The 25,194-nt window shown below is 40.4% G+C and overlaps 2 protein-coding genes across 2 annotated transcripts; one reads left to right on the top strand and one right to left on the bottom strand.

Annotated features, from left to right (window-relative positions):
* Positions 1-7,636: 7,636 nt before the first annotated feature.
* On the bottom strand, positions 7,637-13,520 carry LOC131130051 (mitochondrial coenzyme A transporter SLC25A42-like). The gene is made up of 8 exons (XM_058074119.2): positions 13,211-13,520; positions 12,812-12,933; positions 11,166-11,277; positions 10,956-10,981; positions 9,817-9,983; positions 9,623-9,739; positions 9,197-9,348; positions 7,637-8,138 (listed from the first exon to the last, which is right to left on the bottom strand). The coding sequence occupies exons 2-8, from the start codon at positions 12,890-12,892 to the stop codon at positions 7,813-7,815; spliced, it is 981 nt and encodes a 326-aa protein (XP_057930102.2). The 5' UTR covers positions 12,893-12,933; positions 13,211-13,520; the 3' UTR covers positions 7,637-7,812.
* A 731-nt stretch (positions 13,521-14,251) lies between these two features.
* On the top strand, positions 14,252-24,811 carry mau2 (MAU2 sister chromatid cohesion factor). The gene is made up of 19 exons (XM_058074001.2): positions 14,252-14,530; positions 14,829-14,912; positions 15,086-15,181; positions 16,732-16,826; positions 17,089-17,116; positions 17,962-18,117; positions 18,217-18,363; positions 18,437-18,527; positions 18,621-18,724; positions 18,827-18,904; positions 20,188-20,253; positions 20,346-20,429; positions 21,043-21,092; positions 22,421-22,498; positions 22,593-22,704; positions 23,244-23,334; positions 23,420-23,547; positions 23,628-23,719; positions 23,899-24,811. The coding sequence occupies exons 1-18, from the start codon at positions 14,297-14,299 to the stop codon at positions 23,700-23,702; spliced, it is 1,797 nt and encodes a 598-aa protein (XP_057929984.1). The 5' UTR covers positions 14,252-14,296; the 3' UTR covers positions 23,703-23,719; positions 23,899-24,811.
* Positions 24,812-25,194: the final 383 nt, after the last annotated feature.

Raw genomic sequence — 25,194 nt, 5'->3', positions numbered from 1 at the left:
TATCTCCCCTCCTAACCTAGAAAGCTAGGCTAGGCCTCTGTGGCGCTACATAGTGTGTATGTGTGTGTGTTTGGGGGGGGTGTCGTGGCCCTGAAAGAAAGTAGGAGATTATCCCATTCTGCGTGTCCAGTCACCAGTGCAGTATCGACCCCGGCGGCCCACCCAGGGTGCGCCCATCCAGCCGTGAGATGGCCTGATATACATGCTCACTGGCCATGTTGGATTCCCGCACACTCATCAGTGTGTTTTTTTTTTTCTCAAAATACAGGAATGACCGCCAATACATGGCCACACATGCACACACTTGAAATACAGGGACCATCAAGTCGTTTTGAGTGTCCTGCGAGGCGAGGCGGAGGTCATCAGGGAGGTGGAAAAGCTCTTTAATGGTGGGAATGATAGCATAACACCTATAGATGGAGTCACGGATCACATCGCATGCAGTTTGGGTACACTTGTACAACTCTCTGATGATGGACCGCTTACTTCCATGAGTGCTGCTAAAGTGGAAGAAACCAATATCCTTTTGTAGGTTTTTTTTCTTTGCACTGCGAATGAGCTTGAATTCCAAGGACATGAAATTACCATTTTACTTATGTTAATGCCATTTATGGCTAATATTTTGTTGTTGAAATAAACACTCAAATACAAATATATATATATATATATATATATGGCATTAAGATGCACTTAGGTTGTGATATGCAGTATTCTACACTGGTCATGAGGTGTCAGTAGGTGAAACATACAAACATCAGACTTGACTGCTGGAACAATAGGCCTTTATTGCAGGTTTCAATTATCACACAGACTTTTTGGTTTTTGTTCTTAAAACCCTTCTTTGAGCCGAGGGTCGTCATGTGTCTTGACGGACCACGAATCACATCCCACGGCTCAGGGCTGGTGACTTTTTTTTAATTTTTTTTTTTCGGTCTGCAACTTGACTTTTTTGCTCCATGAACCTCGGGATCTTTGAAGAAGTTTAAACTGACTGGTTTCCAATCATTTAATGCTTCGTTGCAATAAGTTATTTATCTTTCCTCAGTATAATTTTTGGGAGGATATTACTCTTTATATACTTTAATGTGGGCTGCATGGAGGACGAGCGGTTATCACGCAGGCCACACAGCTAGGAGACCCGAATTCAGTTCTGCCATCTCTGTGTGGAGTTTGCATGTTCTCCCCGTGCATGCGTGAGTTTTCTCCGGGTACTCCGATTTCCTCCCACATTCCAAAAACATGCTAGGTTAATTGGTGACTCCAAATTGTCCATAGGTATGAATGTGAGTGTGAATGGTTGTTTGTCTATATGTGCCCTGTGATTGCCTGGCGACCAGTCCAGGGTGTACCCTGCCTCTTGCCCGAAGGCTCCAGCGCCCCCTACGACCCTCGTGAGGATAAGCAGTAGAAAATAAATGAATGAATATACTTTTATGTGTATTTATGTATGTGTGGCGCAATGACATCTTACGTTCCCTTGAAACTATATTCTAATAATATACTTCCAAACATATTCCATTTTTATGGTCATTACGCATGTATTTTTTAATGCATAGAATATATATAAAAAAAAAATAAAAGGTGGGGAAAAAAGAAAAATCACACCGAAAAAAAGATTAGCCCCTTTTGTCAGCTAATTGCTTCCCCACTGTTTGTGTTTATATAAACATCCTTGGCAGTTGGCAACACAAAGAACTGAAACGACACAACAACACAAAGCTGTCATGCAAAACAAAAGGGGTCATTGATTTATAAGCAAAGCTGATCTTGTCATTTTAACTCTGGCTTAAACATTTACAGTACAGCAAATGTATACTTGCATTAATACTTTCCATATAATTGAATATTTTGTGGGTATTTTATTTGAACATTGGGTTTTTTCTGCTCTGTGCTTTAAACATTCATATTTAGCCATATGGTCAGTGGAAAAACAAACCCACAAGGCGGCTTTTGAAGGTCATGCCACAGCATCTCAGTAGGATTTAGGTCAGGACTTTGATTAGGCCACTCCAAAGTCTTTGTTTTATTTTTCTTCAGCCATTCGGAGGTGGACTTGCTGTGTTTTGCATGATTATCCTGCTGCACAACCGAAGGTGATTTCAGCTTGAGGTCACAAACAGATGGCTGGATATTCTCCTTCAGGATTTTTTGATCGACAGCAGAATTCATGGTTTCATTTATCACAGCAAGTATTCCAGATCCAGAAGCAGCAAGACGGCCCTAGACCATCACACTACCGCCACCACATTGTACCGTTTTGTGCGATATTACCCCATTGTAATGGGACACACACCTTCCACCTTCTGTCTCATCAAACCACAGTGTATTTTCCTAAGGTCTTGAGGATCATCAAGAGGTTTTCTGGCAAAATTGAGACAAACCTTAATGTTTTTGTTTTTGTGACTCTGCCATGCAGGCCTTTTTTTTGCCCAGCATCTTTATTGTAGTGGAGTCATGAACCTTAACTGAGGCAAGTGCGGCCTGCACTTCTTTAGATGTTGTTGTGGGGTCTTTTGCGACCTCTTGGATGAGTTGTCACTGTACTCTTAGCGTCACTTCTGAGAAGGTTCACCGCTGTTCCGTGTTTTCTCCGTTTGTGGATAATAGCTCTCACTGATTAGATGCCAATTAATCTCATAAGTTATGTTTTGACTGGGTCACTTTTTCACACAGGGCCAAAAAAATATTTTTTTCTCCTTTTTTATAATTAAACTAAAATTGCAGTTTGTGGCTCCCATTGTGGTGTGCCATTGCAAATGTGACTATATTGTGTAGCAGAGAATGAGACTGCTTTATGTTGGTTTGCTTGTGTGTGACTATGGGGGGGTCATCCCCTTGCCTCCTCTGAACTTGGCCTCCCACCACCCCAACCCGAGACGACTCCTAACATGTGCACACACTACTGGTGTGGGTGGTGTGGATGGTGGGCTAGACGTCGGGTGGCGGTGGGCTCAGTTTGTCATGCTAACTGCAGCAATGCCATTGAATGTGCACGTAGGGAGCAGAAGGTTCACAGGACCCCGGCCATTCTCATGCAAAGTGTCCATCCATCCAGCCATCTATCTCATCCATCCACATATCCACCCACCTACAGCTTTTCTTTTTGCAGGAAACTCATACATGTTTATTCATGACCACAGACTGGCTCGTGACCTCTGTCCATAATTTTGTAGCAGATTCCTAAAGGACTCTCATTATAGTATATGCATCTTTTGACTACCGTTTTTGCAGTAGCTCATTCCCGTTATCGAGGATTTGGTCATATAGAGGATCTTTAACTTGAGTTTTTGGAGTAGGTCCTTAAAGATGCTAGAGTACACTTGTCATATATGAATCTTTGACTCGTATATTTGCCCGAGGTCCTTCAAAAACTGCAGCACATTCCTGTCATTGATAGGATCTATGACAAGCGTTTTTGTAGTAGATCCTTAAAAAGAGCAGAGTACTCCTGTCAAAAAGATCTTTGACGGGGCCCTTTTGTAATAGATCCTTAAAAACGGCACAACTTTCCTGTCATGTAGAGGATCTTTGACTAGTGTTTCTGAAGTAGGCCCTCAAAAACAGCTAGTGCTCCTCTTTTATATCGGGGATCTTTGACTGGCATTTTTTGCAGTAGGTCCTTAAAAACAGCTAGTGCCCGTGTCCTTAAATACAGTCAAGCACTCCTGTCATATAGAGGCTCTTTGGTGTTTATGCAGTAGGTCCTCAAAAACAGCTAGTCCCCCCTGTTTTATATAGGGGATCTTTGACTGGCATTTTTGCAGTAGGTCCTTTTTAAAAACAGTTAGTTCCTCTGTGATTGAGAGTCTTTGACAGTAGGTCCTTAAATACAGCTGAGCACTCTTGTCATATAGAGGATCTTTGGTGTTTTTGTTGTCGGACACTAAAAACAGCAGAGCACTCCTGTTAACTACAGGATCTTTGGCTCATGTTTTGGAGTCGATTCTTAAAACAGCTAGTGCCTCTGTCCTTTAAATACAGTCGAGCACTCCTGTCATATAGAGGCTCTTTGGTGTTTATGCAGTAGGTCCTCAAAAACAGCTAGTACCCCTGTTTTATATAAGGGGATCATTGACTGGCATTTTTGCAGTAGGTCCTTAAAAACAGCTGAGCACTCCTCTCATGTAGAGGATCTTTGGTGTTTTTGTTGTAGGACCATAAAAACAGCAGAGCACTCCTGTTAACTACGGGATCTTTGGCTCATGTTTTGCAGTCGGTCCTTAAAAACAGCAAATCTCTCCTGTCACAAGATCTTTGACTGGGGTCTATGTGTACTGTAACTCCCAATTTAAAAAGACTTATAATTTATTCATATAGTGTAGTAATTGTTCATGATGTATGCTCGAAGTGATGACTTGGTTTGAAATTTGAAAGCCCTACAAAAATATCTGGACGTCTGAATACGCATTAAAGTTTCTACAGGTGACTCTTTGAAAATAGCGTATGCACAAAAAAGGATATTGTCAAATGATTTGCCTAATAGATGGCTCCATACCATGAATGTGCAGTAAGTATGGATGGTTGTCATCTGCAGTAGCAGCAGCCATTGCAGTGTGTATTTGATTGAGTGCGGCCCGGCCCAGCCTGCTCACTCCCTCTAATGGAAGGGAAGAGCCCAGCAGCTTGGTAATGCACTGACCCTTGGAGCTTTTATAACACTGCCAAGCGATAAGTGGCAATATGTGCTGGATCTTATCAAATTAACAAGACCGAGCTATAGGACAGAGCGAGAGGGAATGTCCCTGCAGCACTTTAGCATGCATACATTCAGGGACTACATCGCGGATGTTCTCTTTAAAAGCCACCATTTGCTACTTTTCTCACACATTGCTCTGCTTGTTTAAGGCAGGCTTTATGGGCAAAACCTTTACAGGACAGTTTATGTTGGATAAAATGCCTCTCAAGGTGTTTTAATGCGGCTGAATTTATGAAAGCTGTCCGCTCTAGCGGGTCTAGTCTGAGTTGGCCGTCAAAGTGACTGCGACTGGAGCCTGTCCAGCATTTGCTCACAACATGTGTGCACGCTCACCGCCGCTACTTTATATTTACACTCTCATCCAATACATCAGCGCTGCCATCGCTTGGGCCTTCACACGGACGTTAATCATGTTTATTATGGAGGCTTCTACGAATCCTAAAGTGGACTGTGTTACCCTGGGAGAGTCTTTCGGAATTCTATATCAAGACTACAATTAGTCATTAACACTTTAAAGAATATCTATTACAGTGGAACATCTATTTTCCCAAAATTTTAACATTAAGGTTTAACATTAACAGTGATGAACTTCTTTACGGTCATGAGCTTGATGACCAAAAGGAGAAGATTGCAGGTACCAGCGGCTGAAATGAGTTTTCTTGGTACGGTGCCTCAGCTCTTTAGAAATAAGGTGAGAAGCATTGTCATGGGAGAAACTCGGAGTATAGAATTGCTGCTGCTCCTTCGTGGGGAGGCTTCCCACCGATAGGCACGATGTCTCTCAATTGGCCTGGCAACGCCTCTGGGCGAGGACGAGCGGTCTTTGGGCGAGAGGCAAGGTACACCCTGGACTGGTCGTCAGCCAATCGCAGGGCACATATAGACAAACAACCATTCACACTCACATTCATACCTATGGGGTGTTTAATACAATCTTTTATGTTGGTCGTACATCCTTTACTGCATGATATTATTGTGTTGCAAATGCTGCAAAGTGGGCCTCAAAACTAGATGATAAACATTTGACAATCCTTGGAGAATCACAGTATTAGCCATGGTTTCCATCGATGCCTAAATATATTTATATCGATGTCTTTTGACACTTGTTCTGTGGTTATGAATGCTCACATTTTGCTGATACAAAATTTGCTTTTTTTTCTTCATTCACCATTATGAGAGTTGCTAACCACCAAATTGGTGCAGTATCTTAAGAAAGGAGTTGGGCTAGCGTTATAAAATTGGAAAACTACACTTTACAGTTGAGCTTGTATGGTTGTATTGCTTTGGAATATATAGTTTAAAAAGCATGTGCATATACTGAAAGCCATGCAACCCATCTATTGTGGTGGAGTTGCATTCATGCTTTAGATAGCCCAAGCCCCAAAATATGATACTGTAGGTGCATGAAGCCGAATCTCATCTCCTATGGGTTTTATTCCGCTGATTCGTGAGCCTACACATGATATTGTATGTATTGTAATATACTGTATGTGTGAATTGCTATTGTCTGCAATGCAGGGCCTCCTAAGTGAATAATTCATGCTTAGATTTGAATACATGCAAATACTTCACCCCTCCTTCTTCTTGCATGGCACCCATCCATGTTACCTATGGCAACGCCGCCTTCAAGAAGCATCTTTCCACCCTCCCTCCTCCCTCATGCAATCACCCCAGCCAGCCCTGTGACCACGCCATCCATGCACCCCGCCCAATGGTATTGTCCCGATTGTTGCAATACCAGGCTGCGCCCTGTCGGTTGGCAGGATATGCCGTAATTCACAGTCAAGGTCAGAGGCAAGGGGGATGAGAGATGATGGAGGGATGGAGGCTGGACAGATGGAAGGAGGAGAGCATCCATCCAGCCATCTTTTCGACTGCGCAGGCGGGAAGTTAACCCGTTAATAATCACACATAAATAAGTGTGGGGCGCTATTAATCAGTGTTTTGTCTAATATTAACACACACTGGATTGTATTTACAGTCTTATAGCCAAGTTTGTATTAAATATATAATACGGTTACTGTATATACTGGTACTTTTTAACACATTTGTAGCAATTTTAAATAAACTAGGGCATATGTTTAATGATTTTGTGCTTCAGATTGTATTATAATATATGAACAATAATATACAAATATTTACTTTCTTTACAAGTGCAAAAATATTTGTTTACAATTTCAGTAGTTTTATGTTTCATATATTAAAACGGTTCCAATCAAATTTTTGATTCATAAAATGCTTAAAAGCATTTAATACATTTTTCAGTGTCTTTTAAAAGTAATTTATTCAGTAACTATATGTTGTATATAATAAAACAGAGCTATAAAATGAGTGTTAAAAAAGGGGTCACCGGGAGGGGTTGGGCGGTCAAATATAAGACATAATCTCCCTTTCATAACACACCGGATTAGCTCACTGCTACCGCCTACTGTATGCGATTAGAATCATTTTTAATATTAACGTTTTGGATCATATTGTATCGTTACTACTGTACAGTATATCATAGTCGTGTTATTATTGTAAAACTCAAAACACTAGCATCTAACTTAATCATTGTTACACTTCGGTGTACATAAGAACGTGTACATACTGTAAAAGTAACAAAGATTTTTTTTCAACATTTTATTTATGAAAGCGCCAGTCTTGATTATTTGTCACATAGCTCCCTCATGTGGACAAATGAAGTATTGATCACTATTAGATATACAGTATTGCAAAACATCCATTTTTGAAATGACATCTTTACTTTTTTTCCATTAAAAAAATATTTTATACATATGTATACATACATTTATTTCTCATATGCTATAACACCTTGTAATCACCATGAAAGTGCTGGATGGGAGGGGGAGTTGAGGGTTGAGTACAATCATTTCAGTTCACATATTGTGTGATTACCCAAAGGTGCAAATTACATCCGAACATGAGCATTTTGTTTAAAAAAAAAAAATCAACAAAAAAGGCCGAGTAGTGCAAACACATAAGACACAATTTGACTTGACTACTCCTGACGGTAGGTATAATTATTTTGTTAATATGCGTGGTTGCGTGAACAGCCATATAAAGGCATTTCAATCTTCCTGTGTGCTACCTCCATTGAGTCCATCGTGTGCCGATCAGTGGGCAAAGAAGCCCGTCTGGTGCACTTTAAGAAGGAGGCTGTGCGTGACGTCGAAGGTGGTGAAGCTGATAGCCACAGCGACGGGCCCCTTAAGCCAGTTCATGCTCAGGCCTTTGTAGAGTCCCCGCACGACGCCCTCCTGCCTCACAATCTCACGCATCGTTCCTAGGATGGTGCTGCAGGTCGAGCCGGTCACCCCGGCCGTCTGCATGCGCCGACGGACTACGTCCAGAGGGTAAGAGGCCGACTGTCCGATCAAGCCCGCGCATGCGCCGAAGGCCAAACGCTCCACGGTGTATGGTTGGGACCGTTTTGTCTTTTCTAGAAGAAGAAAAATCAAGAATACAAAGTCACCTTAAGATACTTCTGAAACACACTTAACACTGACGCCAGGGCTTCCCAATGGTAGGGTGTGCAGGATTAGCTTTTCCGGGAATAATCCTGACCTCATCACAACCTCGGGATGAACTACAATTGGAGCAAAGCCGGCAGCTTCTCTCTCAGATTTTGTGCCCTTTGACCTCACAATGTTCTCACAGACGCACTTAAAACTTCACACAGTCTTTCCAGGAAAAATGGAAACTATTGAATCTTCATGTTTTTCCATTTTCACTTCCAATATATAATAAATGCTGCATTCAGGACTGCGAGGAAATGGTAGCTTTTACACTGGGACTTGTTGCTGTGCAATGTAAACAAAAATAAAACAGGGCAGACGATTAGGCTTGTATTTGCTCTCTTTGTGTGACCAGTACTTTCAGATAGATATACTGAATTGACCGGTATATAAGAGTTTAAAAAAATAGATTTATATTAGTTTTAGAGATTCAAACCAACAGGTGGTGCCATTGATTTCAACCCTAGAGCTTTTCCTCTAGTCACTCACACACACACAAACAACAGTGTACGGCAGTATAACCAGCTTTACCAGATGGGGAATGACACATTTTATATTTTAAAGATTATATTTTGAGAAAAATGATCATACTGACTCAGGACCATGTACTACAGTAAAACATTACAACACAACGTGTATAGTATAGCTTGTAATGCAGTGTAAACCAATAGCAATGTCGGGTGGAGAAACAGCACCCCCATCTGGCTGTAAAAAAGTAATGCGAGACAATATATCCCGTTTGTTTGCCAATAGCCATGCATGTAAGGGGGTCACGTGATCATTAATCATACAGATGGGGAAATTGTTGTACAAACATAATAACAGACACCCCCGGAAAAAAGTGTTGTTAGAACATTCCAAAAATGTGTCTTGGGGAAAAAAAGTGTTGTTCTTATATTGACCCTTGTCTTATATATGAGTCAGTATGTATGTATGAGTCAATATAATGTAGTGCATCTCTGAAATAACGACTTGTAGGTACCTGTGTGTAGTTTTTTGAGGGTCTCGTAAGTGAAGAATGTGATACCGGCGTAGGGGATAACGCCCAGTATGGTGGGGGTGAAGCCTCTGTAGAGGGTCTTTAGGCCTTCTTCTTGGGAGATTCGTACAAAGACGTGCATGATGTTGCTGTACCTGTGGAAATACTGAATGAGACGTTTTTCCAACACATAAGCTTCAAAACGTGACTCTAGAACTATTCTTACTTACTTAGCAGAATTATGTAAAGATTACACAACCAATTTCCATGAAAGTTTGTGGTCGGGTGCCATATAAGGACTAGATTATGATAGCTGATTTTCATTTTTTGCCATTACAGTCCACTTGCATTGCGACCAATTGATGCAGTCATCATCTAGATTCAGCAGAGGGAGCTGCACCGACAAAGCTAAAGTGGAATGGGGCTTACATTTCTTTGGCTGTGACCGCCATGCGAGCCCGCACCATGTCCAACGGGTACGTAAGCATGGCCGCTGTGGTTCCTGCCAATGAGCCAGCTAAAAAACGCGGAAATGGAGGCAGAGCTCTGAAAGAAAGTGTTTTCTAGTCATGATCACATAGACTACTTACAACATTTATTAATAACAATATGTTGGTCCTTACTTTCCCTGGAAGCCATAATGGCCCCCCAGCATGTTTTTGTACTGTTCATGGGAGCAGAACTGGATGGCAGCGTAGGGCATGACCCTCACCATGGTGGCTGAGTTGCCCCTCCACAGGCTGAGCAGCCCATCTTTCACGTACGAGCAGTAGATGACTCGGAAGGCCTCCTGGTGTTGTTAAAAGATGACAAACAGTTGTGTTTCTTTACATAGAAGAATAGTTGACACTAAATCAACACTGCCTCTGCTGTTTGCCTCAACTGCTTCAAAACAATTTAGCAGTACCACACTGCGCCTCAAGAGGCAATAGTGAGTACTATTGACTGTATACAGTAAACCCTCCTTTATCGCAGTTAATTGGTTCCACAAAGGAACTGTGATAAGTGAATTTTCACAAAATATTGGTAGATAATTCAAACCAAACAATAAAAGCCTATTGTTCCTGTCATCAAGTCTGGTGCTTGTGTGTCTCACCAAACATGACAGTCACATTACTGACACCTAATGGGCAGTGTAGAATACTACATATCATTGTAATGTGTGTTTCAATATGTCTTCTGAATGTCTTATATTTGTTAGTTCATTTATGCTTGAAAACACTACATTTGGGCAGAAAAATACATCATATTAGCTTAAATATGTATATTTTTGGACTAAAAATAAGCCTTTTCTTTCTCTTTTAATTGTTATCCAAAAAATGACATTCTTTAGTATTTAGTATATTTAGTATAGCATATATGTGTATTATTTATTTGACCAGAAAAACAACATAAATACATTTTTGTCATATTTTCACAATTTATTTTGCTTTTGTTTTGGTTTTTGTGCTACAAATGGGGGGGGGGTGTTGGGTGAACTTTGATTGACCTATGAATTAATCTGTAATGACAAAAATAACATAAACAACACACAGGAACATTTTACAGCACAAACGCAGCATAAACCTTAGAGTGGTGGTGAGTTCACGCACGTCCAGTACCTGTATTGGCACCGGCCCTCGTGTGAGCCAAATAGTCCAAATATTATATATGACGGCTTTAAAATATGATGTATTGATACATTTGATGTATTTTTAGGTATAATACTACAGTCTACTGCATGATATGCATGGCATACTGCATGATATTGACAAAAACTCACCTTAGCAGAGAACCTTTGTGAGGACACTGAGGGAAAGAAGAAGAAAAGAGTAACAAGTGAGAGTTAAAATAAGACTCTCTCCTATGTAGGCTAAACATTGACTAAGAGGATTAGAAGTTAGTTAACTCTGCAGTGAGCACAAAAAACAGTAGGCTAGCTACAGTAACCAATTATGTTGCACCACTATAGAAGTGATTGTGTGGCCCTTGCCTTGGAAGATGATCTTGGTGCGATCAAGGGGTGCGATAACGGTTTTGGCGACGGCTCCGGCGAATGCGCCGCATAGCAAGGAGTCCAGAGCTGTCCAGCTGGGCCTCAAGTCCTGTGGTGACGCATTCGACACGTTGGCATGAACACATAACATTACTTTGTGACCTTAAACTAGTAACCTTAAAGTACATTTCATTTACCTTTCTAATGTCTAATGTTGCTGAAGGATGCATTTTAATCGCCATCACCAAAACAAGTGCTAATAGCTTCCTGCAAAGTAACTCATCTTCTAATCACGGGAGATAACGCCATGCCCTGTTTTGCTGAAACATACCTGTTTACGTGTGCAATGTATAAACATGTGTGTGTGTGTGTGCACGTGCTTTCACACTGCTATTTTTCCACGCCTAAAGGGCCGCTGAACCCAATAAACAGTCACTCTGTGTGATAAGAAGTTCTTCAGGGAGGAAAATAGTTTCACAACTCTTATTGAGGCCAGATGCGGATTGAAAATAACTTTATTTATAATACAACTGAAATATAATTTGCGTTGTTTTGTGGACTAAATATTTGTGTGTCCTGTTAAGTCCATGTAGCATCTCGGCCCTCCGAGGCACAAGTTTCACTCTTGCTATCAACACCCAAAGTGTGTTTTCTGTTTTTGGTGTCACCAATGAATTTGATTGTAAAGAGAAAGTGTCACAACAACCATAGAGCCGGAAATTTAACTACATATTACTTACCTATATATATATATATGTATATATATATATACACTGTACTATAAGACTGTGACATAGTGCTATACAAGTCCTGGTGACTTATATGGACAACTGCCTACAGTGGTTAATTAACCTTTTACACTTGTATAACAGTGTGAATGGAGTGTGAATGGTTGTTTGTCTATATGTGCCCTGTGATTGGCTGGCCACCAGTCCAGGGTGTACCCCGCCTCTCGCCCAAAGACAGCTGGGATAGGCTCCAGCACCCCACCGCGACCCTCGTGAGGAAAAGCGGTAGAAAATGAATGAATGAATGAATGAATGAACAGTTAAGAATATGATTGAAGTTTTAATATAAATGGCTACCTTCTTTCTAACAGTTAAGACAGAGAGTGGCTAACTTCTTTTTACACTACTATTGTTGACTTGCCATAAACAATGCTCCCCCTCCCGGCTTTAAAAATGTTGTTGACTTAGTTTAAACATATGTTTACACTTGAATGACAGTCAGGTTCTGTTTCTTCAGGACATGTTGAATTGCGCAACAAGCAATGTTCCTCAATTGTCTTGACCCAGTTACAGACTAATTCCATTTCCATGATTTCCTATGGGGAGATACTGAAAGTAAATACAAACAGGTGTCCCAGAATGGATTATGTTCGATATTATCCTTATCCTATCTTGCATGTTTGTGCTTGGACAATGTTGCATGTAAGATGACCCAGCTTAATGCTGGCCTGCACCTCTCGTCTATTTACAGACACGCTCCCAGAAGAGGCAAGCCTACTGTGGTATGTTTTTACAAGCACTGAGGTATACTGCGTTGATTTAAAGCATTAGCAATGAAGGGAGTGTTGGAACAGATGAATTCCTTTTAAATCCCGACTTGTGTGCACAGATAGTAAAATAAGAAATAAGACAGACCTTTGCTTGGCTGGAAGGAGGAAGGGTCACAACCTGGGCAACTGGCAGGCGGCTTTGGTGGTCGTGCACACGGTGGGCCATGAGTGTCCCTCACTGATGATCAGCACAGTCTGTCATGGAAGCTTACCAGAGGACAACAAACAAAAATAAAACGTGTTTTTTTTTAAATGAGAATCCAGCAGCACAGCGTGTTCCCTTTTTCTAACCACATTACATGCATGCCTGTACAATATTCTACACAAACAAGTGAGTGGTATTACACAAGATTTATCGCTCAAACTGTTGTTTTTGCAGGAAATGCTGCTTTAAATCAATCAATCAAAACCACACCTTTTGAAAATTAGGTCATCAGTGCATCATAAACAAGGATATTAATTAATTGTGATATGTTTTATTTACCTTGTAATGGTCTCTCGGGTATTCGACGTTGTTAAATCAGTTAACATTCCCGCATAGGGACGTCATGTTTCGGTCGCTGCAGGCTGCTCCAGTCCATATGCAACTTACAGAGGGAGGAGATCAGTGTTGTTGTTTTTTTCTATCCCGTTCAGAAGGTGATTGTGAAATGTCGAGCCGCGAAACAATCTGCTTCCTATTTATAAATGCCAGCTTCGGGTGCTGCTGCAAGTTCTCACCACTGTGCTCGCGATTATTTTGAGGCTGGACTGACAAGTCGTCAAATAAACTGGGGCGACGGTGTTGGCCACTGTTTTGGACTACAACAACCACAAACCAAGAGACTTGAAAACTATCGCGAGAGTAACCACCATCTTGGGTTGCCAGTTTCTTTTGCTTTCGTTTGTGTCCACTATGTTAAAAGTGAAATTCACTTCAAGCCCTGTGCTTTTTTGCACGCTTATGGGTCTCATTTCGACTTATTACGATTTTATACGTGATACAATGTTTCCTCTTAACCATGTAACAAGACTGAAATAAAGTCTAATGTACCAAAAAAGTGAATTAGACAAAAAGAACGTTACAAGGAAACGTGAAATTATTTGACTGTACCCTGACAGGATCCATAAGGTATATGTTCATACTGGTAACATTACTAGTTAATGCTTTCGAATACCACAACTTTATTCAAAACTTTTTTTTATTTCTTTAATTTGTAAGATTTTTTTCTCGGAAAGTTTTTTCCATATTACAAATTTTGTCATTAAAGTTGCATTAATATATTATATATACGTATCTCCTTGCACAGCTAATATTTGTTATGAGAAAATTACAACCGTTTTCTTGTAAACGTAGAAAAATATATCCATATACATGAATGTAATGAAACATCGCCGATATATAATGTAATGAAACAAAAACAAAATATTAAATAATTTGACAAAAAAGGGAGTTAAAATGAAACAAGCTAAACCAACCCATGGGGGTGAATTGGTGACTAGCGTGTGGACTGTGGGAGGTTTTCATGACCGCACCTGGCAACTCTACAGCCTGGCCTGAGCGCTGAAAAACTTGTTGTTGTCGGGGAAAATGGCGTCAAACGTAGAAGCCCCGGAGCGCTGGTACCTCGCCCTACTTGGCTTCGCGGAGCATTTCCGAACCTCTAGCCCTCCCAAAATACGTCTTTGCGTGCATTGTCTGCAAGCCGTGTTTCAGTTTAAGCCGCCACAGAGGATTGAGGCCCGTACGCATCTCCAACTGGGCTCGGTTCTCTATCACCACACCAAGAACAGCGAGCTGGCCCGGAGCCACCTGGAGAAGGCGGTGAGCGGGGTTAATGAGCTAGGAAAGCGCGGGGATGCAGCTGCGGAGCGGGCGGGTGTAGGCCACAGCCTGGGAAACAACGAATCATCGAGGATTATTAGGAAACTGTTCAATGACTATATTAGGAATTAGTATCATGCTACCATTTGGTGTTTCATCTGCACAGCTGTATAATGAAACGTTCGTCCACACTCGGCCGCTTCCATTCTTTGGGTTTCCAAATGAATCTGTATTACAGAGAACACCCAACAATGTAAGTTAGGACACGAATAACAGTTTGTGTTTACTTTTTTTGCAGTGGTTTATTTCCCAGCAAGTCCCCCAGTTTGAAGATGTCAAGTTTGAGGCTGCAAGCATTTTATCTGAACTCTTCTGCCAACAGGTAATATTGTTGTGTCCATCTTGTATCATGTAATAAAGATAAATGAATATTTTCAATGCCGTATCCACGCATTCAGGATGCAGCATGAAGATATATTTATATATTTATATTTACCTTGCATAACCATCCTATTCAGGCACATTACTCTATTAACACTATGTATCTATTTTCAGAATTTGGTGGACTCTGCAAAGCCTCTTTTGCGCAAGGCCATCCAGATTTCTCAACAAACACCATACTGGCACTGCAGGCTGCTGTTCCAGCTGGCGGTATGTATCACACTTGTGTTATAGCCATGTTATGGGGAAAATAGCGTATGACAAAAGTGGTTGCAGCTTCCTGTTTCCAAATAGTGAAACCTGTAAAGCCATTTTACCTCTGTCTGCCCCACAGACACCACATTGCTTTCCCTCATATGGGGGCTTGGAATGATTATTTACTTAACTGCAGAGGTATCTATTAGGGATACATTTTTGATACATTTTTACACTCCAAACGTTGATATGGTGCTCAAATTCGAATTTTACTGTCAGCTTTACATATGCCATGTCACCTCTCATGTAATGAGGTCTACTGTGACAACATCAGTCATTATAAAGAGCAATTACAGTGCAAGCACCTATTAACTACACCTGTATGATGTTAATGCTGAATCCTTTCGTCTTCCTTTGTCTTACCCTTTCCTCTACACCTTTAAAACTTAGGGCCAAGGGGACGAAGCCACTTATGTAGAAACAAGACACTGCTTGATTTTCATTACGTCATCATCACCCTCTACCGCTTGCGGGTTCTTGTAGGCAGATGAGACAATGAAATTGTTCATAATAAATGTTTCCTGCCATAAATTAATGTGAATACATTTCTACATTATTTCAATGTTATAATAGCCTACCTCAGAACACTTTTGACCATTATTGCAAAACAACAAACTCTAATAAATAACAGCTTTCAACCATAGAATAGAGAACGTATCAACCATTCTTTCAAGGTTTAAAAAACTCCTTGTTTTGGCCTCGCTCTCCTCTTGTCGTTGATTTTCTCTCCTGATTTTTTTTGTAAGAAACTTCAGAATGGTATTTGACTTTTCCATACTGGGATTTGAGCTTTTTAATGGTTCTGGAGTGCTGTGTGGTGTAGCAGAGGGCTGACTTGTGTTGGCTCTGCATCTCCTGCAGGAATGTCAAAGATGCGCAAATCCTTTGAGTTTATTTTTTAAGCTCATTCATTCACAAGTGCTACTTTTGTTGGTAAAATTATGACTTTACTCTCATAACATTTTCTTATATTTCTATGTTGTTCTAATGCCATAATTTTTTGTTTATTGTAAAATTCCATCTTGTTGGGCCACCAAATGCAGGATAGACTGCAACTCAAACCTGCTTGCTAATGCTGCACTCAATGGCCAGCAGGTGGCAGTATCTGTAGCGTCCATAAAAAAAATTAAACCAGAGATCTGGTGGGTAAACAAAGCAATCTCAGTGGTTTCTATCATTCAGCTTGTTCAGTGGCCCGTGAAAGCCGCTGACGGGGGGCCGACGAGTGCCACAGTGCAGGAAGCACCACCAAAACCCCTGGGGCCACAGGGCCTCCTTGCCTGGTCCATGTTAACTGGTGCCAGACAGTTGTCCCGCTGCTGTGTGTTGGAGCTACGGTGGCTTATTTGTGAATGACTTGTGAGGAATTCAACCCTGTCATGTCAATATCTGCTTTAAAACAAGAGGGCAGTTCCTAAAGCTGGGGCTTCCTACTACTTTGGGACAGGCTACAGTTGCCATGACAACCACTGCTAAATGCTAAAAGACACCGTCTTATTTTACAGCAACTTCACACACTGGAGAAAGACTTGGTGTCGGCATGCGACCTGCTGGGTGTGGGAGCAGAGTATGCCCGCGTGGTGGGCTCGGAATACACCAGGTACATGTCATCTCATATTTTGGAATTATAATCTGACACATCTATTTGTTTTGTCTCCAAGGCTTTCAAACATCTCTAGGCTGGGCAGAAACATTTTTAATCTAACTCTTGTTTGCTACACGTTTTAAATGTATAACCTTTTTTTCCTGAGCACATATTGATTGTTCTGAAATGTGTGTTGGCACAGCACCATTTAATTATGGCTGTGTAAATATTGACTGTTTTGTAAGCAATGCTGACTTGGTGCTTTTGTCTCTTCAAGGGCGTTGTTTCTCCTCAGTAAAGGAATGGTGAGTCAACTTTGCATTTATTTAGTTATGTTATATCAATGACACACTAAGGCGCATTGGGGCCACAATGCAAATGGTGTTGTTTTTTTTCTTATATTTTGACTTTCAGTTAAGTCTCAGTTAACTCATTACATTTCCTCTATTTTTGGAAAGTTGCGTTTTTCATCATCTTCATATCATTAAATTATTCAAACTTATTTTTATTAGATTTTTATTAAATAACTATTCGCCGTCTGCACGGTGGTTGAGTGATTTGCATGTAGGCCACACAGTCAGTAGATTGGGAAGATCTGGGTTTGATTCTCCGCTTGGGCATCTCTGTGTGGAGTTTGCATGTTCACCCCGTGCGGGTACTCCAGTCTCCTCCCACATTAAAAAGAAATGCATGTTGGGTTAATTGGCGACTCCAAATTGTCCATAGGTATGAATGTGAGCCAATACCTGTAACTGATGCACCCCGCCTCTTGTCCAAAGACAGGCGGGATAGGCTCCAGCATACCCCCACGACCCTACTGAGGATAAGCGGTTTAGAAAATGAATGAATGGAACTTTATTCTCCTAAAATTTTAACTGTTAGAAAATTACAACTTCAATATCATAAAATACCTTAGTTTTTGTCATGAAAAGTAATATATTTAAAAATTATTACATTATTCCTGTAAAAATGATATATTTTTTGTATTAAATGACTTCTGCTTGCAGTCGGTCCCATTTCTCACTATTTGCGTGCCTTTGGGTGTTATACATCAGTAGAAAACCTTTTATATTTATAATATATAAATACATACATACATGTATAGTTTTGTGACAAATGTCTGACAAATTATGACTATATTCCCTTATAGCTGCTGCTAATGGAGAGGAAGCTTGGGGAGGTTCACCCCCTGCTCACGCTGTGTGGAACCATTGTAGAGAACTGGCAGGGAAACCCCATCCAGAAGGAGTCCCTAAGGGTCTTCTTCTTGGTCCTGCAGGTCACACACTACCTGGACGCCGGACAGGTGGGAGTTTCAGTCTAGCAGAGCTGAGACATGTTGATCGATTGATGGTTGGCTGGTAGGGGGAATGTGTTGATAGAATCTATGTCCTTGTCCCCTCAGGTAAAGAGTGTGAAGCCATGTCTAAAGCAGCTGCAGCAGTGCATCCAGACCATTTCTACACTCCATGACGATGAGATTCTGCCAAGCAACCCAGCTGACCTCTTTCACTGGCTGCCCAAGGAGCACATGTGTGTTCTTGTATATCTGGTAAGTCTTTGGTTCTTTTGTTTTTCTTTATATTAAGCAATGAACCGAGCGTTTTGATATGTTTTTTTTCCAGGTGACAGTGATGCACTCCATGCAAGCAGGTTACCTGGAGAAAGCACAGAAGTACACAGACAAGGCTCTAATGCAACTAGAGAAACTAAAAAGTGAGTGTTTCTCATCTGTTCCTGTGCATTTTCCAAACAATTGCGTGACAACACCCTCCTCACTACATTGGTGCATCTTTTGGATTTTTGAAGTGTTGGACTGCAGCCCGATCCTTTCTACCTTTCAAGTCATTCTACTGGAGCACATCATCATGTGCAGGCTCGTCACAGGCCACAAGGCCACTGCATTACAGGAGGTATTTGGTTATTCTTGTCCTTGCTTGTTGTGGTAATTTGTTGAGGGTTGGTGCAAAGTGAACACACACTAATTTACACTCGTCCACATTCTCTACATTCAGATCTCACAGGTGTGTCAGCTTTGCCAACAGTCTCCCAGGCTATTCACCAACCATGCTGCTCAACTCCATACATTATTAGTGAGTATTTTCTATCTTCAAGGTGCTGTCCCTCTTCGGCTCCAAACGCCACTTTTTTCAACCAAAAATTCCAAGAACGTCACTACTGGCTAGCAGATGTTACCAATAGTGGATTAAAAGAACAGATGTAGTCCTCCCATAATGCTTTTCTAGTCAATCTAAGTGTCTATACCTTTATAAATTAGGGGTGTTCAAAATGTGGCCTCAGGGCCATTATTGGCCTGCGGCACATTTTAAAAATATAATAATTTAACAATAAAACAACAACAAAAAAGTTGTAAGTCAAAATATTGAGTGATAAAAGTAATAGTCTAACAAGGAAAATGAATCATTTTACAAGAAAAACATAAGTATGATAATGTTGAAATATTCTTTATGTCTGACAGCAAACAGAACCATATAAGGTGGTAATTTTTGTAAAAATGGGTTGGGGGGAAGTTACAATATGGAAAGCAAGTTCATAATGCTATGAAAATAAAATTTATGAAGATTATTTAAGAAGAACTTGACATTCGGAGAATAAAAAAATAGCATAGACTGAACTTCATTCTAATAATACGGTGTTTCACTTGTATTACAAAGGTGAGATATGTTTACTGTACAGTATATTACACTTTGGTGTAATAACTAACCTCAACATTAGGGCGTCTCTTCCAAACCGATACTGATATTACGGCCTTTAATATCAGTTTTAATATCAGCTAATACTGGTAAAAATCTGATACCAGCACGAATCATTCATACGATTATTACTTATTTTGTAGTGTGGGTAGAAAAAATCTCGGTAAAGTGATATTACTCAAACAGAGAACAATCATCATCAACACTACGTATCAGATCACCATTACAAATGAGAATCTCCTCATTTACCTTACCTGGATAAATAAAGGAAAAAATAAAAATGAGAAAAATTGACCTGTTTGCTTTTTTTTTTAATGCATCTGTGGTATAATTTTATCAATGTAGTTGCAGCTAGGCATAATTTGGCGAGGGTCGAGGTGCTTAATTTATCAGACCTGGCTTTACTCACCACCATCGGGTTGGTTATTTTTTCTGTTGTCTTTTGCTGCTCCAAATGTGCAATGAGTTTGGGTGTATTAAACTTCTGCTAATCTGTGATCACATGGGCACTATTAAGCCACTGCTGGATAGATGTGCTGTTGCGGAATCTGGAATCGACTGCTTGTATCAAAGTGCCAATATCAGAGATGAGGGTGTTCCTTTTGGGGACCTTTTTTAACCTTTTTAATGGTGACCACATTTGATTGTATACGTTTCAACAGGGCCTCTACTGTATCTCAGTCAACTGTATGGATAACGCAGAGGCGCAGTTTACCACAGCTTTGCGGGTGAGAGAACATGTTTTGCTGAAGCCCTTTCCAATCTCCTCTGCCTCATTCGCTCCTACTAACTCAAATGTTCACTCTCTGATATGTCGCAGCTCACCACACACCAGGAACTATGGACTTACATTGTCACCAACTTGGCCAGTGTCTACATTAGGGAAGGAAACCGACATCAAGAGGTCAGACAGGGCAGTGTGTGTTTTAGAGTGATGTTTTGTGTTCTTTTTAAAAAAAAAACAAAAAAAAAAGTATGAAATTGTGAGTGAAGTAGGTGGGGCTGCATGGCGGACGAGTGGTTAGCGCGCAGACCTCACAGCTAGGAGGCCTGAGTTCAATCCCACCCTCGGCCATTTCTATGTGGAGTTTGCATGTTCTCCCCGTGCATACATGGGTTTTCTCCGGGTACTCTGGTTTCCTCCCACATTCCAAAAACATGCTAGGTTAACTGGAAACTCCAAATTGTCCATAGCTGGGATAGGCTCCAGCCCCCCTTGCGACCCTCGTGAGGATAAGCAAGAGAAAATGAATGAATGAAGTGAAGTAGATTTCAGATGTTATTTAGCAGTGGTTTTCAACATGTGAGGCAGTCTTTAGGGATGAACAGTAAGCTGTATTTAATAATTTGCCCACTAGAGAGTGCTATTAACAAGAAAACTATTACAAAGTGTAATGTTTAATTGAATTTCAAGTAAAACAGTCCTCACAATAGGTTATCCTAGAGAATATTGGTGAATACCACCTTTTTAATGAAGCTAATGTTGCAAAACATTTATATTTAACTTTCTCTTGCAGTTGTACAGCCTCCTAGAGAGAATAAACCCAGACCACAACTTTCCAGTCAGGTAAGGCCATGTGGTGCTCTGTAGATAGTATTTCAGCCAATGTTATCAGGCTATACTTATCTATATCTCTATCTGTCTATATATACGATCACAGAATAAAAATTGTTGAGGGTAACTAGAAATGGCAGAACCAAAGAAATTTCAAGTGAAGAGCTATGTGTGAATACCACATTACTCCCCTTCCATTGGGCGATGGCCCAACCCGGGGAAGGGGTGCCAAGTCCAGACGCAAGCTGGTAGGCACCGTAACATTTTTAGCCTGAACAGAGGGGCTTGGCTTGGACCTAATTAGTTGAGCTAATACTTTGCACCTTAGGATAAGTTTAGACTGCAGGTCAATTCCGATGTTTTGCTCGCAGGTGACCTGTATCTTTTTTTTTTTTATGCCAGTGTGAACAGTACAATTCCGATTTAATTTAAATATGATCTGGGCCTCATTCATATGTAGATATAAATTCGATCTGTATCCTGTGCTATGTTCACACTGCAGGATATTATGCCCAATATGTGGTACCGCATATATATATATATACTGCGTCAAACTTATAGGGCGGGGTGTCACACGTGCCATGGAGGGCCAAGACACTGCAGGTTTCCTTTCCAGCTGGTCACTAAAGCAGGTGATTTAAATGATCAACACCTTCAATTTGAAGGAAGGAGCTTATCAGTTTAATCACCTGCTAGAGAAACTGGTTGGAGAAAAAACTGCAGCGTATCGGACTTCAGTGGCACAAGTTTGACACGTGTCATACATCATCAAAAGGCATGTATGGCCATGAGACTTGGGGAAAAGTACTCAAGGGTGGGGGCAAAAGTTTATATGAAATACTTTGGAAGTAACTGACGGGCCGGATTCAAACGCTTGGTGGACCAGATGTGGCCCTCGGGCCGTTGTTTTCCAACCTCTCCTATGACATAGAAAACTTGCACACCATTTTCAAAATACAGTTTTTAACACTATTGTAGACCTCCAGACATTTGTATTACTCAATATAGTAGAGATGCCCGCATCTTTTGACTTTTCACTATGGCCCCCCGTGGAAAAGGTTTGTTGACACCCCTGCACATTAAAAATAGGCAAAGTATCTGAAGTAACCCTCTTCTTGACACATCAGGTATCAACATTGGGTACACCTGCAGTAGTCGAGTGAGATCAGTACAAATGCTGTATACTTCCTATTCAAAAATGTCACTATCCATACTAAGCATTATTTCTGCAGTTTTCACCAATCTCATCTTTTGCTTTTGCCGCAATGTTGTCATATTGAGTGTAATATTTTGCATTAAAAAAGCCATTTGTGCGAAATGAAATAACATGTTTTGTCCAGCTCACACTGCCTCCGTGCTGCTGCCTTTTACATCCGGGGACTGCTCTCCTTCTTCCAAGGCCGCTACAATGAGGCAAAGTAAGATTTTTTTTTTTTTTTTTTAGAATTTCTCACGAAAAAGCATCCCGTCTCATGTGCATTTTTTTTACATTGGTGATGTTTAATTCTGCAGACGCTTCTTGAGAGAAACCCTGAAAATGTCCAATGCAGAGGACCTGAACAGATTGACCGCCTGTTCGCTTGTTCTCCTAGGCCACATCTTCTACGTACTGGGCAACCACAGAGTAAGACCAAATGCCTCATCAGAGTTTTTATGAATGTTTGACATATTTCGTGATTTCTCTTGCCATGTCCAGAGAGTTATGTTGTCTGTAAATCGAACATTTATTGTAGATGTTATACATTGTTCTAATCTTGAAAGGGAACAGTGACTTCGCAAAAATTACATTTATAATTCATGACACCATTAATGACAAAGTCATCAAAATAGTGGTCATGCCAAAATGTTTTGTTCCTGCTGGATGTTCACAGTATCTGAGTGATACTTTTCAGTTTTTTTGTTTGTTTGTTGAAAGAGGAATGTGTAAGACAACAATGGATGAAGGAAGTGCTGAGAATTAGAATGCATGACCATCTCTAATGTTAATGGTAGAAAAATGGGTTTATACTAATTAATACATCCTAAATAATAGTATCTCAGGTGCTAAAAATTGAAAATAAACAGGACAGGAGTTTGACTGTGGCTTTGATAACCTAGCTAAAGATTTTTTTGTGCAGCTCATAAACCTGATGCTGTGATGGTCCTCTGCTGTGTCCCTTGTAGGAAAGCAACAACATGGTTGTACCTGCCATGCAGCTTGCCAGCAAGATTCCCGACATGTCCGTGCAGCTTTGGTCCTCTGCACTGTTGAAGGGTTTGTCCATATTCTCTCATTTTTAGGATGACATCATTCTTGTTTTGAAGGCCATAACACTGTTGACCATATCCTGTGCTCTTAGATTTGAACAAGGCGCTTGGCAACACCATGGATGCCCACGAAGCAGCCCAGATGCACCAGAACTTCTCCCAGCAGCTTCTGCAGGATCACATTGCGGCCTGCAGCCTCCCCGAGCACAACCTCATTAGTGTACGTTCTAAAGATCACATCTTTCTCCTTGGTCATGTTACTTTCAACTTGAATTTACTGTACCTCTCTTGTTGTTGTAGTGGACCGATGGCCCTCCTCCTGTCCAGATCCAAGCCCAGAACGGCCCCACTACTAGCCTCGCAAGCCTGCTATGAGGAGGACTTTGTACTATGTATGTGTGTGTGACTGTGTGTGTGAGCGTGTGTAGCTGGTACATTATCACATGCAACCAAATGATGTCTAAGACGTTGCTATTCACATCACTTTAGTCCAGATTGAAATAGATTTTATTTTTCTTCTGTCACATTTGAATTTGCTGTAAAACAATTACCACTACTGTTGTTCGTCTAGTTGGGGCTGGACTCTGAGACCTTCTCCACTTCCACCGTTGAGACCCTTCCTCCACAATTGCCAGCTTTCTTTTCCATTTGTAGGGAAAACCAGGCGATAGATAGACAGGAGGGTAGTAAAAATGTAGAAGAAATTAATTTATTCATGTCGATATTTTTGTATCTGTTTAATATTTGACCATCATGCTGTCATTATGTTTTGTTTTGTATGGATGCATTTCTTTTCGTGCATGGACGTTACTGATGTGGACTCCTTGTACATTAGTTACACCCGGGTTTGCGAATAAGATATTCTTGGTAGATATTTTTTGCACAAAATCCATATTAGAGAAGTAAAGACCTCTTGTAATATATTTTTCACACAATAATCAGTTGAAATGTCACGTTTTTGCAAATCTTTTGGAGTGTGGATGCATTTCTAAAAAAAAAGTGTTAAGTGTTCAATATCTATGGATCAGATGTCTACATTGAGTTTTATAATATCATTGCGTTGTGGCTTTTTAATGATGCCACTTTATTTTTTCCTTTCATAATATATTAATTTGATGTATTCATTTCTACAAATCACGTTCAGGTGTTTTTCAGCTAACGGTAACCTTCACACTGTTGATTTTTTTTTTTACATTTTTAAAATCTGTCCCTGTTAGTTTCACCGAGTTGTGTTCTTGACAGTTTCTGTGTACAAATTTGGCTCTCATCAAACCTTTTATTGCACATGACATATTATAAAGTCTAATTTAGGCAAGTGTCATGTATTTTTTAGCCCTAATGATGTAGAATAATCTCAATGCTTGGTATTTAAGACACTCTGTTATGGACACAGTTTAAGCTTAAGTACTAGTTAAACTATCAATGCTTATGTTTTTAATGCTCATGTTTTCAATAATTTTCCAATAAAAACATGAAATATTTAATGGGTTTTTTTTTCTTTAATGATGATTGATTCACGCTTCATTTTTTATGCTTTCATCAAATATTCAAATATTTGCTGGTCAACACCACCACCAATAATTAGCAACTTCTAATTTCTGTTATTTTCTTTCTTTTAATGACAAGAATGTGTGTTGTGTGTGAGATGAGTAAAACAAATATTTCAGCCATGAAACATTTAATTTGAATTAAATTTTAGCTGATCTTTAGTTAACTTGTATTTATATATATATATTACATAGGTATTACACTAATTTCCTTTCTCACAAAAAAAATGTTTTATATTCGTAGCCTTGCGTTTATCACCCTGACCCTAAAAGTGAGCATTTCTTCTTGTCGCTCACATATCACTAACCTGAGAGATGCA

This window comes from Doryrhamphus excisus, linkage group LG4 (assembly GCF_037039965.1).
Source record: "Doryrhamphus excisus strain RoL-2023G ecotype Guam linkage group LG4, RoL_Dexc_Guam_v1.1, whole genome shotgun sequence".
NCBI classification, from domain to species: domain Eukaryota; kingdom Metazoa; phylum Chordata; class Actinopteri; order Syngnathiformes; family Syngnathidae; genus Doryrhamphus; species Doryrhamphus excisus.
This window is presented reverse-complemented; position numbering and strand designations above follow the sequence as displayed.